Source organism: Gossypium hirsutum, chromosome A08, assembly GCF_007990345.1.
Source record: "Gossypium hirsutum isolate 1008001.06 chromosome A08, Gossypium_hirsutum_v2.1, whole genome shotgun sequence".
Lineage (NCBI taxonomy): Eukaryota > Viridiplantae > Streptophyta > Magnoliopsida > Malvales > Malvaceae > Gossypium > Gossypium hirsutum.
Window position 1 is genome coordinate 125,343,421 of NC_053431.1, and position 15,295 is coordinate 125,358,715.

The 15,295-nt window shown below is 31.0% G+C and overlaps 1 protein-coding gene across 1 annotated transcript; it reads left to right on the top strand.

Annotated features, from left to right (window-relative positions):
- The first annotated feature begins 3,967 nt into the window (after positions 1-3,967).
- On the top strand, positions 3,968-14,684 carry LOC107909140 (dynamin-2A). The gene is made up of 22 exons (XM_041075234.1): positions 3,968-4,383; positions 4,972-5,022; positions 5,137-5,257; positions 5,686-5,778; positions 6,489-6,550; positions 6,729-6,846; positions 7,023-7,356; positions 8,435-8,582; positions 9,067-9,168; positions 9,274-9,393; positions 9,825-9,908; positions 10,076-10,203; positions 10,290-10,374; positions 10,667-10,805; positions 11,529-11,605; positions 11,793-11,849; positions 12,649-12,790; positions 12,911-13,065; positions 13,290-13,403; positions 13,491-13,558; positions 13,680-13,855; positions 14,051-14,684. Exons 1-22 carry the CDS (start codon positions 4,243-4,245, stop codon positions 14,266-14,268), a joined length of 2,733 nt encoding a protein of 910 aa, XP_040931168.1. The 5' UTR covers positions 3,968-4,242; the 3' UTR covers positions 14,269-14,684.
- The last annotated feature ends 611 nt before the right edge of the window (positions 14,685-15,295 follow it).

Here is a 15,295-nt window from a genome sequence, read left to right on the forward strand (position 1 = left end):
TGATATGGAGAATGGCAATAGATTGGTTGAATCAAAATTTTAAATATATATATTTTAATTTTTTTAATAAATTATTTAATTAAACCGAACATACCGATTGAATTAATTAAATTATTTGAACTGATAAATCAATAACTTCATCAATCCAATTTTAAAAGCTTTGATTATTACCGTTGTAATTAGATCATCATGGTGCTTTTGCGAGTGATACCAAAGGCCAAGTACGCCACTAAAATGGAAAGTATGAAATCAAATTACTATTAGAATTTGGACGAGTGCAAATTTTTGACTTGTCAATAGGTTCCTACTTACGTAGAGCCATGACCAAATTCCTTTTTTTCTAGAATTTTATTTCCTTACCTATTAAGTATATTATTTTTACTAATAATTTATCATGCGAACAATATATTTATAAAATACACGCATTTTATTTTATGAACAAATTAAAAATAAAATTAAAAAAACTTTTTTTTATGAATAAGCATTAATTCAAAATTGATTACGTTGATTTAAGTATATGTACTGGTACAATTAATTTTTCAATCAAGCATTACAAAATATAATTTAACTAAACATTGAAATATATATTTGTAGCTAAATTAAAATAAATTCGGAAACCATAAAAAGTAAAAAATTTTGTTTAAGAGAGTCGAGATAATATTATAAAAATTGGGGACTAAAGGTAAAAATTTGGTGTTAAAAAATCTTTAAATTAATTTATTAAATTTTCAAAAGTGTTGAAATTATAATTTTCTATTTAATCAAATGTTAAAAAGGGATCCAATTTAATATTTAACTTTGAGGAGGGGTTATAAAACAATCTTTTCATTGAGCCAAGAGGAGCTAAGGCTCCTACTTGCCTCCTTTGACTAACCGTCACTGTTTAAAAAGAATTCACATTATAAAGAACAATTAAATTAAATATCGAAATATATTTGGAGCTAAATCAAAATAAATTCAAGAAAAGTCTAGATACGATGGGATTTTTACTATAATAAATATGAAAAAAGTTCTAATTAATTTGTATACGATAAGACTCAACTTAAGCTTTAATATCCCTAGTTTTATGTTTTTACAACAATGATATGCTCTCATTGGCATGTGAATTTTATCTTGTGACAATAATGGTATCGACAATTATGATAAGAAACAATCATTATAGGTACTAAATATGATGAATTTTGAACTTTTTTTACCATTAAACCAAGTTTTCATAGGTAATTTTGATCTAATTATAAGTTCAAACTAAATATTAAATTAATGAATAATTATTTAATACATTGATGATATTATTTTTAAATTTTATAAACAATAGTTAATAAATCATTACATGTTTTTATTTAATATTTTAAACAAACACACGTGTTTTAATCTTTTCGTACAATTAAAAACTCCACCACTAATGCATCATATTATAATCTTAATCTTAAGTTGTTTTTATTTTATTAAAAAATCCGTAAAAATGATTTTTGAAAAACATATTAATTTTGATGAACAATCTAATAATTTATGGTGTGGGAAATAATTTCCATTGTTTGATAATTTTTTAAAATATTCTTAAAAGCTCTTTTTTATGAAAATAAACATAATATTAATTATATTTGCTACGAAATATTATTGAAGCATTTTACTTTACAACTAATTTTATCTTATAATGTCTGTATTACTTTTTATAGACTAATAATAACCGATGCTTAATTAAAACTTAAATTAAATATTACCGAAATAATATATTTTGATATTGAAGATTATCATATAATAACTATATTATGTTATAATTTAAATTTAAAGTTATGTACGAGATTGAATAGTGACATGTAGAAGTTGGAAAGAATAAATAAAATTGAACATGACTTAAATAAGTACTCGTATTTATATTATTAAAATTTTCAAATTTTACATTATAAAAATGTTATTTCTAATAATTTATAAATTATAATCTATGTATTTATCATTAAAATATTAATATAAAATATTAAGAGAACTATTTAAAATTATTATTAATGGAAAAAATTATTATTAAATAAATTTATTTAAATCAATTAGCTTAATTATATTGTTAACAAAATGAAGCAACAACTGGTTAAAATTTTGTGTTGGTAATTCAATACTTAAGATTTGAGTCTTCATGATTACATCCTCTCCTTAATTTTTATTAAAAAAATAAGTTTTAATATTAAAAATATATTTTATAAAATGAAAACATATTCTACTAAATTAAGTTACATTAAAGTGTTAGTATAGCGATAAAGTACGTTGCACCTTTAAGGAGAGAACGCTAGTTTGAACCTTAGAGGTGGTATTGTCGAAACAAATTCAAACATGAAAGGTAAAAATATAAAAATACCTCTTCAACCTATTTAAATTTTGATATTGAACAAATTAGTCCTTCAACAAAAATCGAAATAATTTAGTCATTGTCAATTTAGAAAATAAACATATAAGGACAATTAATTACATTATTATTATTATTATTTCAAATTCACATAATTTTGTTTGGTTTAATAACAAATTTAGCTCTCAATTTTTATATGTGTTGTCTATTTATACATATTTAAAGTAAAGTTTTTTTACGTGTTCTTTTTGAATTTTTTATATTTTTAAAAGTTTATACATTTTTCAATTTTTTTTAGAATCAATACTAGAATCATAGAACATGTTAATATTGAGGACTTAATGTGTTATTATATCAATCAAAATGATGTACAATTGAAAGAAAACATAAACTATTGTGATTAATTGTCCTTAATTACTCCAAAATTTTTGAAAGAGACCAATTTATTTAACATTGAAAGTGTGAGAGACTAAAGATGTATTTTTACTAAAAATAAAGTTACATCAAATGGATAAAACAACATTACTCCTCAAATTTGACAAAATTCTCCAAGTCCCAAATTTTTTTCTTCCACGCTAATCTTTGAACTCGAAAAAATTTCTAAAATTGATCATTATATTTAGATTTATGATGACATCTCATAATGTTATATTATCACTTGAATTTTTTAAATAATATATATTCCAGAAAAAAAAAACAATGATTTTAAAAAATGGAAATAATTTTAATTTTTAAATTTTTTTAAAGTGATATCATGACACAATTTTAAAACTATCGTGTCCACATAATTCCACAGAATTCAATTGAAAAAGGTTACTAACCTTATAAATTAACTTTCTTGACAATTATATTTCAAAAAATCACATTCCATTGAAGCTATAATATAAAAAAGCACCAAAAGTTATCTATATTTAGTTTTTTCATTTCCTTTTTACCACTTAACCAAACAAAAATGGTTAAGGCCTTGTTTGGCATTACGTTTGGCTGTATAAAAACACTTTTCTATCCCAAAACAATGCCAAACACTTGGTTTTTGGGGTAAAAAATACATTGAAAAAATATTTTTCCACCCAACTGTAAAAGTGAGGCTTAGATGTTTTTGGTTTTTACCCTTGGAGGTGCAAATTATCTAAATGCTCTTATTTATATTAAATATTTAAAAATTTAGATTAATTTCTAATTTACCTATTATTATATTAAATAATTTAAATATTATTTAGTATTATATTTAATATTATTCTATATTTCATATATCATTATTTTATTTTATTTAAAATTTATTTATTATTATATTTAAAATTTTAACATATAAATATTATGTCTAAAATAAATATTTTAATTTTTTATCATACTTTTTCGCAATATCAATTGTAAAAATAATATCAAATTTACTTCCTTTCTCTTATTAATTTTAACAATCCAAACAAAATAATATATAATTATTTTATTCCCTTGATATAAATTTTTATTTTTATTTTACTTTATTTTCCTTTACAATTGTTAATTCAAATATGGTGTAAATGTTTATTTATTTATGCATTAGAAATTATTAAAAATAAAAATGTAGGGAGGTAAATTTTGATTTTTGAATTTCCTTTTTATGTTTTACCCAACAGTTAAAACAATGTTAAAAAAACGGCAGATAGAAAAGGAGTTGAAATGGAAAAATCACATTTCAAAACGCGAAAAAGAAAAAAAAAACAGAGAGAGAAAAGACTTTTAGAGACGCTGTACCTTCTTTCCTCTCTCTTTGTTTTTTCAAATCTCTGAATTGTTGCTCCAGAGATCTACGCCACCTTTGATTTTGCTCCGATCTGCGCCACCTTTTAATCGATTAGTCTTCTTCATTACTCTGTTTGATTTTCACTGATCCAAAAGAGGAAACAGATCTTTAGATTCAAAAAGAAATGGAAGCGATCGAAGAGTTGTCACAGCTTTCAGATTCCATGAGGCAAGCGGCGGCGTTGCTTGCCGACGAAGATGTTGATGAAAACTCAAGTTCAAAGAGGTCTTCTACTTTCCTCAACGTTGTTGCTCTCGGCAATGTTGTAAGTTGTTCATATCTTAAGTAAATTTTTTATTCTTGAATTTTTGAAGCTTTTAATCTGCTTTACAGTAAACTGTTTGTCGTTAATTGCTCTATTTGTAGATTGGATTGAGTTTTAGTTTTGTTTTTGTTCATCGGTTTCGGTTTTGAGCTTTTTCTGTATCTGGCATGCTGGCAGGAGTAGATCCTTGAATTTTGGGGGTTTTGTGGTTTTTTGTTTCCTTGAGATTGGATTTTCTTTACTGATTTCTAATTACTAAGTTGATTGGGAATCTAAGCGATAAAGACGAAATCCTTGGCTGATTTGTACTTTTGTCATAGGTTAGAAAGGGTTTTGAGCTGTGGAATGAAAAAATCACCGTTGCTTCGTTAAAGAAGCTTGAATGTAATATTCGGTCTTATTTGAACTTCATTTGGAATTTGATTTACTATTTTCTTATTCTAAACATGTTTGCTAGTATTAAATATAATATTAGGAATTTTAATGTAACACTGCGGTATCACTTTTCTTTCAATTTGTTTGCATATAGAAACGTTGCCCTGACTATTTTTCTTTCATCTCTTTTTTTTTTGTTGAAAAATTGCCTAGGGGGCTGGGAAATCTGCAGTTTTAAACAGTTTAATTGGACACCCTATTCTGGTAAGTTGGCTTGCTCAAGTTTCTTTTCTGGGATATCCATTTTGTTGCTGGTTGAACTGAAGTGAACTAAAGCGCTTATACTGTTCCTAAATTTTTGCTTTATTTCTTACCCAGCCAACCGGTGAAAATGGTGCTACCAGGGCTCCTATTAGCATTGATTTACAGAAGGATGGTTCTATAAGCAGCAAATCAATAATTCTGCAAATCGACAACAAATCTCAACAAGTTTCTGCCAGTTAGTATCTATGTTCAAGGCTCATAATTTTACAATTACATACATGCACAGACCCATAAGTATTCTATTTGAATTCTGGTAAATATTGTGGCTCATATTAGAAACATCTTCCTAGGACCCTCATGATATCACTAACCTACCCTGATGCTTAATAAAAGCTGCTGAAGAAGTTGAGTTTTGAAGAAATAGATCTTGGAAGTGTTTATTGATGTTTGAGATGCCTCAGGTAGATGTATCTGAAACCAATTGGCTAGTGGAAAATAGGCTAGAACATGAATCTAGAGGATTCAAAGCCATAAGAAAACTTGAACTGGGCCAATAATCACGCCATGAGACAATTTCAGATCTCACCAGGATGGAATGTACATAACTATCTTGTTTGAAACATCTACTCATGTATTGCTTGAATTTTTTTTGTTGTTCTATAGGTGCATTGCGGCATTCTTTACAAGATAGGTTAAGTAAGAGTTCCTCAGGAAAGAACCGAGATGAGATTTACCTTAAGCTGCGGACAAGTACAGGTTGGGTCTTATATTAGATATGTTTTTTAATTTTTTCTGTTCACATGTTGTAAGATAAGTTTCAAAAGTTAGTCTTGTTTGTGGGTAGAAACATTTAATGGTTTGATTTTAAAGATTGCTCACAAGTATTATGCTGGTGTAATAAAATTATCTTTTAATTGCATGGAAACTTTTACAGGAATTTCAGGATGATGACAGGACATCTATATATGATAAACTGATTGGGTGGAATTATTTATAATGTCTGTGTATAACAATGCTTTCCATACATGAGAGATACTTTAGAAATGTGAACATTCTTCACAAATTGAGCTAGATCTGTTTATATGAAGAAGTATCCTGTGAATTATTTTGAGTTTCAATTCAAGCCTGCAAAATGTCTAGGTATCTAAGATGAAAGGCTGTTTGAGTTTACCTTTTTGTAAGTGGAAAAATATTTGCAAAAGAAAAAAAAAAAAGAAAAGAAAAAGAGGAGCCCTCAATTAATGATAGAAATGCTGATTTGTGAGCTCAAATGGGGGTTAACTCTGTGAAGCTTTAATTTTATTCCATTAGAAGGCTTTTGATGGTTACTACTTCAAGACCAAATTTCTGCTGCTTCTGAGAATTTCCATTTGGTTCATTTGATTCCTTGCTACCTGTGCATATACCAGATTACTTTTATTGTTTACTACATTGCCTTTAATCTGACATGAGTTTTAATTCCTCAGCACCTCCCCTGAAATTAATTGACTTGCCTGGACTGGACCAGCGAATTATGGATGAATCAATGGTAAGTGTTGGTTAATGGTTTAAGACCATTTAATTTGCAAGTGTAGGTAGCTTAGTGTTACTTTTTAGTTTTGGTGGACGCTCTCTTTGTTCTTGTGATAGCTATTTGGTATGAGTTGCTGTAGTATGGCAAATGAAAATGGTATTTAATAACAACTTTGTTGATGACTTTTGTGTAGATTAGTGATTATGCTGAGCGTAATGATGCCATTTTATTAGTTATTGTTCCTGCGGCCCAAGCACCTGAAATTGCTTCATCACGAGCACTCCGCCTTGCGAAAGAGTATGATGGAGAAGGTAAAGGAACATTGTTTGTAGTTTTTATTTACTTATTTTTTCTTGGATAAAGGCTGAATTAATTCATTGAGTGAGCAATTTTTCTCTCTTCTCCTTCGTTTGTGTTACCACTACCTTTATTCTTCCTGAAATCTTCTTTAGTGATCAATTCAGCCAGCTTTTTGTGTTGATGATAGGTACTAGAACCATTGGCGTAATTAGCAAAATAGATCAAGCTGCCTCTGAGCAAAAAGCACTTGCGGCTGTTCAGGCTCTCCTGTTAAATCAGGGACCACCAAAGACTGCTGATATCCCGTGGGTTGCTTTAATTGGTCAATCGGTTTCAATAGCTTCTGCACAGTCTGGATCAGAAAATTCTTTGGAAACAGCATGGAGAGCAGAGTTTGAAACCCTCAAATCCATACTAACTGGAGCTCCTCAGAACAAGCTGGGAAGAATAGCTTTGGTCGATGCTCTTGCACAGCAGATTCGTAAGCGCATGAAAGTCAGGCTTCCAAACCTCCTCTCTGGGTAAATATTTTCTACTTTCTTTCATGCATCTGTATGGTCTTTTGTACAACTGAAATGCTGTAAATGTATTTTCGTCCGTCGGTTTTCACTTCTTTAAAACAGGCACCTGTTAAAGGCTTATTCAATAATTATTTATGAAATTTGTTGAACAAATCTAAATTTCTTTGTTGATTAGTGTTGCAAACTATATCTACATTTTATGTATTGTATGTTTAGCAATCACTGATAACTGAAGTTTTAAATAGTAGTGTGAGGTTAGCAAACGTATCTAGATTAGACCCTAAGTTTGTAGATATATTGATGTGTATATTACTGCTAAAATTAAATTCAAGTATAAAAAATGGAATATAAAAAATTGTAAGTCTTTCATCACAATCTCCATCAAAATATTATTAGAACGTACAAAGTTACAATACTAAAGCTATTTGGTACATATGCCATACTGTATGAGATTACACAAGAAAGCATGCTTTTCCTTACAAAGTAACAGTTATTTGTACCCTCACTGTATTTGTATTTTAAATATTTTATTATGGTACATACGCCATACTATATGAGATTACACAAGAAAGCATGCTTTTCTTACAAAGTAACAGTTATTTGAACCCTCACTGTATTTGTATTTTAAATATTTTATTATGGTTAGCAATGTTTGCTAGTCACGTAATATAATAATTATGACATTCTTGTATTTATGATATTTTACTGTTTCTTGATATTTCTGGGATACATCATTAATGTACGGTGTATTTCAACAATTAATTTTCAGAGTTGCGATGATAAAATGGATATTTTAGGTTTACTTGGTATGTCTGTAAAATCTTCAATACTTGTATTCCATAAAGTGCAAGACAGATGAAAGCTGGATTATATATGGCTGTCTATGGATACACGGCATGACCCTTCTCTTATCAAGTAACATAACTGAATCTAATGTGCCATGATTTTCAGAATGCTATAAATGAAATTGGTTAGTCGTAAAAGAGGATAAATCAGTATTTACTCTTTGAAGCATGGCAGTGTTTTTCATCTCAATTTACTCCACTTTCTTACCCCTTACTCCTTTGTGTCAATACAGGTTACAAGGGAAGTCCCAAATTGTTCAGGATGAGTTGGTAAGGCTTGGTGAGCAGATGGTCCAGAGTGCTGAAGGTACAAGGGCTATTGCATTGGAACTCTGTCGTGAATTTGAGGATAGATTTCTGCAACACATTACAACTGGTGAGGTGAGTGATAAGTTTACTGAAACTAGATGTTAAAGAAAAGTAACTGCTATAGGAAGATGACATGGTACGGGTTCTATCGTTATTGTGATTGTGAGTATGGAGAGCTTCTTTGAAACTCTTCCTGGAGAAATATTAGGGTTCCAATATTGAATAGTATGATCTGTGTCTATGGTAGAACCTGTCCATAATATGGATGACGACCTTCCAGAAATAAGGATCTGTAGTAGCAGTTTCCGTTATACCCATGGAAAATTGTCATGAACTAGTGATTTGGAAGCTACTTTATACCATTGATTTTCTGGCAAGTAAATTTTGCTAGTGGATGCCAATATTTAACTGGCTAAATATGACAGTATAAAGCAGCACTTTTTGAGCTGGTTGGCCCCTTGTTTTCTTGTCTTTTTTCAGTCATCACATCCAAAAAAAAAATTATGAAGTTTCTTTTTAAAAAAATATCAATTGAAATAAGGATCTTCTCTTTCAGGGTTCTGGATGGAAAATTGTTGCCAGTTTTGAGGGGAATTTTCCGAATAGGATCAAGCAGCTTCCAATAGACAGACATTTTGATATCAATAATGTCAAACGGGTATGTTTTCTCCCAGTTTTACTGTCAATCTTTTATATATTCAGTATCTTCTGTTGCTTTTCAGGATTTTTCATGTTCTCCGACTTTCTATGTTTATTTTTTCAGATTGTATTAGAAGCTGATGGTTACCAGCCATATTTGATATCCCCTGAAAAGGGTTTGAGATCTCTAATAAAAGGGGTGTTGGAGCTGGCCAAAGAACCAGCACGTCTTTGTGTTGATGAGGTTAGTCTAATGTTTGTGTGCTTCCTTTCAAATTGATTTTGCCTAGAGCTTGGAAATTTTGGCCATTTCTGATGCTTTATGTACTATATAAAAGGCTTCCACCTTTTCCCTTCTCATGAAGGTAGCATGTTAATTTGTACTTCTTGTGTTAGAATCTTTTGATATTGTGCAACTTTGTTCTGTACCCTTCTTTAATGTTGCTACCCTACTGTGCAGTTGTACTGTGTGCTCTTCAGTTATAATAGAATTGCTCTACTTTTTCTATTCATTGAGTTCTCTTCCCATGATGTAGTTTTTCTCTATTCCCCGCTGAATGAGAAGTACTATTAATTTTTTTGATTTGAATGAATTTAATAGTTCTCCTTTAATTCCTTATTAACCGACTTCAGCTTACCATGTGTTGTCTATGTTGATTTCTGTGTACTAAACAGGTACACCGTGTCCTAATAGACATAGTTTCTGCTGCTGCAAATGCTACACCTGGTTTGGGAAGGTACCCTCCATTTAAGAGAGAGGTATTATATCTTAAAAAGTTAAACTTGTTTGCTTTCTGCTGTTGTTGTTGTTCCTTTGTTTGTAATCGTTTTGCCCCTTGTTTGCTTTCTGCTGTTGTTGTTGTTCCTTTGTTTGTAATCGTTTTGCCCCTTCCCCCTCTGTAAGGCTTAGCTTTTTTTTTTGGTAGGTTGTGGCCATTGCTAGTGCTGCCTTGGATGGGTTTAAAAATGAAGCCAAAAAAATGGTTGTGGCACTTGTTGACATGGAGCGAGCTTTTGTACCCCCTCAGCACTTTATTAGATTGGTGCAAAGGAGGTATTTGCCACCAGCTTTCCAACTTACATGGTTTCCTGTATTTGCCACTAACTTTTTTTTGTCTCAATTCTTTTTATTTACTTTAGGATGGAAAGACAGCGCCGGGAGGAGGAGCTGAAGAATCGGTCCTCAAAGAAAGGACATGAAGCTGAGCAGGGAATGCTGAATAGGGTAGGTTCTTTTCTTAAATGCTATTCATTCAGGGATTGAAGCAGATGAATATCTCTAGCTATGTTGCTCCAATTTCTCTTTTTTTTTTTTCAAGAACTAGTGTCGAACAAATATTTGATGGACATGCACGTGCTTTGTACCCACTACAAACATAGAAACAATTCAATGCACCTTAGCTGACACTTACTCCCAAGTCTTAGCAGCATAATTTTTATTTTACTTTACTTTCATGTCTGAAGTTGTTATACTGGATTTATGTTCTTAATAATGCTTTAATATTTCCCTTTCTTAGGCACCAAGTCCTCAACCAGGTGGTCAGCAAACTGGTGGAACCTTGAAGTCATTGAAAGAGAAATTTGGGCAGGGTGAGAAGGAAGTACAGGAGGGGTCTGCTTTGAAAGTTGCTGGTGCTGATAAAGAAATAACCGCAGGTCTGTTCATTAACTCACTCACATTATGTTACTTGATTATAACTGAAAACTCAAGTTCTTGGTTATACTATTTTTGAGCATTATTTTTTTGCTGTGCTCTTAAATACTGTGGTCATTAATAGAAAATTTATAGGCATTGCCAGTAGAAATGTAAATTATTAACTTCTGAGGATTGGAACTACTTTATTGTTTTAGTATGCTTACGATGGGTAAATTGTGTTCCTGAGGTAGTATGGAATTGAATCTGTTCATATCACATTCTAGATTTAACATTTTGGTTTTGCTTAGACGGTTGAATGCACTACTTGGAATGGTGTTCTAATTTCTATTTATGCAGAATAATCTGCCTCCACCTATGCCATTCTCTCCCTCCTCTTCTTTTTGGTTATATGTGGAATCTTAGAGAAGTTTTAACTATCTGAAATGTGCTCTTGTATGCAATAAACTTTTCCCTTTATCAATTATAGCTCTCAGTTACCTTCATTACTTATGGTTGAAGCAGTTTATTTCTTTATGTTATCGGATGCCTTGATTTAGATTTCAAAAAGTTGTTAGACATTACACTTTTTGGTACAAAATGTTTTTCTTACACTTTATCATGGATAATTGCCTTCTTAATTTTCCCCAACCTGCTGCATTTTTGTAATTGTTAAAATGTGGATGTCTCTACAGTCTTATTTAATTTCTATGGCAATGCTGCCTTTGACATTTTTTTATCTGCAGGGTTTTTGCTGAAGAAAAGTGCTAAAACTAATGGATGGAGTCGGCGATGGTTTGTTTTGAATGAGAAGACTGGAAAGGTTTGATATTTTTCTTAATTTGTTAAGACACAAATCTATTTTGCAAATTGGGATGGCGGTATACTGTCCTTTGTGCTATAAGCCATATATACTAATAAGTATTGTGTGATTGTGATTCAGATATACATTACTTCGATAAAAGTTTGTAAATGGTTGAATTGATTCTGAACTGTTCTTTATTTCTCAGCTTGGCTACACCAAAAAGCAAGAGGAAAAGCATTTTCGAGGTGTCATCGTGTTAGAGGTAAGAATACATTTCTTTACCTTTTAATTTTGAGGCCATTGTTGTTGTTTTGTATCTGTTAAATGTTTTGAACATTTCAAGTAATGAGTGCAAGTATTTTGGTACTTTACTTATTTTATGGGTCTATAATAACAAAATTGGAGGTGGAAATAATGTTGAACTAAAAGTAGCATAAGTGGTAGAATTCTGTTTTATCAGTCACTGATTAGATATTAATTAGATTTATATGCAAAATAATATGAAGGGACAGTTAAGGATAATAAAATTTGGTATCCTTATGGCTTATTCCATCTAAAAAATGTCTTACATGTATTACTACCTTGGTACATTGTGGTTCTCAATATATTAGGCATCTTGTTTTTATATAGGATGTATCAAATGTTCTAGCGGATGATCTTTCTATAATTACCTTATGAGGTTGCTGGCTATTGTTAAATTTGGGTAAGGGGTTTGAGGCATTTGATCGTTTTCATTTACCAAAAGCCTCAACTTGGCCAGAAATCTGAATATATTAAAATAGGAGTTTGGAATCTGCTTTCTTTGTAACTTTTAGCCATTCACCTGACTTTGTTTTGAGCAAAGGGAAGGAAATTTTTATTTATTTATTTTGACGAGGTCTTGTTTTTTACTAGAGTTGTACTCATCTTTCTAATTTCAAGTTTAAATTCATACTAATTATTCTTTTTATGTTATGACTAACCATTTTAATACTTTTTGTAGTAATTAAGCTTTTTCTTCTGTTAATACACTAGATAGCCAAACGAGGCACTAGTTTTCTATCTCATTTGTTCCTGTGCAGGAATGCAGCATTGAAGAGATACCAGATGAGGAAGAACCTGCCCCAAAAAATTCGAAGGATAAAAAGGCTAATGGCTCAGATAAGCAACCGAGTCTTGTGTTCAAGATAACTAGCAAGGTTCCTTATAAAACTGTCTTGAAAGGTATGTTTTCCTCCCCTTTCCTCCCCTGTCTTGACCCTCTCCTTGTTGTCTATCGTGCTTTCTTATTATTAATAAAACCATTTATTAGAAGATTGATTGCAACTCATGTTTCTGTTGCAGCTCACAGTGCTGTTGTGTTGAAGGCTGAAAGTATGGCTGATAAGACTGAATGGTTAAACAAATTGTCAAAAGTTATTCAACCTTCTACAGGGCCAGTGAAAGGTGGAGCTGATGGCACTCCCGGAATGCGACAGAGTCGTTCAGATGGTTCTCTCGTAAGTTATTTAATCTTATTTCCATCTCTGCCTTCTTTTCTGCTTTTTATCAGTATATCAAATGTTTGCTTTTTCAATGGCTTATGTGATTGTTTATTTATTAACTATTTTGACTGTATTCTTGTCCCTATAGAGGTGAACATTAAAAGTGTCATATCAGTGTTGGTTGTCCATTTTTTAATTTTAGAGTTGTACCTTAATTTCTTCTTCCTTGTCACATACAGGATACAATGCCTCGAAGACCTGTTGATCCTGAAGAAGAACTTCGATGGATGTCTCAAGAAGTTCGTGGTTATGTCGAAGCTGTATTGAACAGTTTAGCTGCCAATGTCCCCAAGGTAAGCTTAGTTCTTTGACCCAGCCCCTTGTCTCTTTCTTTTAGTGGATATAAGAAAGCTTATATCTTTTTCTCTGATGGTGAGCAGGCTGTTGTTCTTTGCCAAGTAGAGAAAGCTAAAGAAGACATGCTAAATCAGTTATATAGCTCCGTCAGGTTGGGTACCCTTCTATATCTGTTTGTGACCATGAAATCCTTTTAGGCCATGGTAGCGTCATTTCGTGGATTTTCTTACATAGATGTCTTTGCCGAATACGTATTGTTTTCGACTGTGTAGTGCTCAAAGCACGAATAGGATTGAGGAGCTACTTCAAGAGGATCAAAATGTAAAGCGTAGAAGGGAGCGTTTCCAGAAGCAGTCATCACTTCTTTCAAAATTAACGCGCCAACTTAGTATACACGACAATCGAGCTGCTTCTGCTTCTGATTGGTCTGACAGTGGCGCTGGGGCAGGTATGTAAATGCTCTTTGTAAAAAGGCTTGAATTTTTACTTTCCATTGAACCGTATCTGTCAATCCTACCTTCCTATGTAATCTTTATGGTTTTTCTTGTCGAACAGCCGTAGGGTTAACTTCTTTTACACTCCTTACTCTGATAATCTTTACATCGTGTTGACATTATAAATTTTTGGATTTTCTTGCTCGCAGAAAGTAGCCCGAGAACAAGTGGTGGTTCAGTTGGTGACGACTGGAGGACTGCATTCGATGCAGCTGCTGCTAACGGCCCTGTGGATTACAGGAGGTCTGGCTCTAATGGTCCAACACAAAACGGTGACGTGAATTCTCGATCAGGGTCCAACAGTCGTCGTACCCCTAACCGTATGCCACCCGCACCACCACAATCTGGCTCCGGTTACAAATATTAATGGTCATAATTCTTAATTATGAAAAGCCTACTTCATGATTTAAGCATTTTATCTTTTTTCAAAATTCTCTACAAATAGCCCATTAAAACAGGAGACTTGACCGAGACGGGACAGACGTGTGTGTGTAAATAGGACCATAGTTGCTATATTTTTCAGGTTCAACGGCTGTGTCCTAACCGTGGATCTAATTTTTCTACTCAAGTTTTGTCTTATTTTTATTAATATTGTTATGTTTTTTTTTATTGTCATTTTTATTCTTGGTTATAATTTTCCTATTTTAAAATCCATCCTCCCACGGATTTATTTGATTGTATTGACTATTATTGATGCTAAAAAATTGTATTCGGATTTAAGGACTGCTCATTGGGTGGAGGATATTCTATTGTATTTCTCAATAAGATGTTTAATTTTTTTCCCCTCTCAAAGTACTTTTAAGTTTAGTTGATATTCTATTTTAATTTTTTAAAAATAAACTAAATCATTATATCAAATAAAAAATATAGTAGCATTTTAATTTTCTTAACTTTTTAATATAAATTTATCTTTAAAAATAATTTACTTCAATTTCCTGAAAGGTTTTGCTAATGAGTGATTATTCATATTTTAAAGTATTTGTTGATGTTATTAAAAGAAATTATCTTAATGAATGTCCTAAGAACTATTACTAATGCGCAATTTCTTTGAGAATAAGGTTTTTTTTTTTGTGCATTTTGCATAATCTATGATGAATAATATATTACATAATTTACATATTCTAATCACGTTCTAATCACCGCAATTTTTTCTCTTTTAATCAACGAAACTTAAATATATATTTTTTAAGAAATATATATGCATGATTATATTTAGAAAATATACATATATATATTTGCATATTACATGTAATAAAAATGAAAAATGATAAAAAAATGTTGAAAAAATTTCATTCTATTCTAAAAATTTGAAATGTATTTGTCATCAATTAATTTAAAATGACGACTCTAAAGTATCTATTAAAATAGTTATTAAATATTTAATTCAAATATTT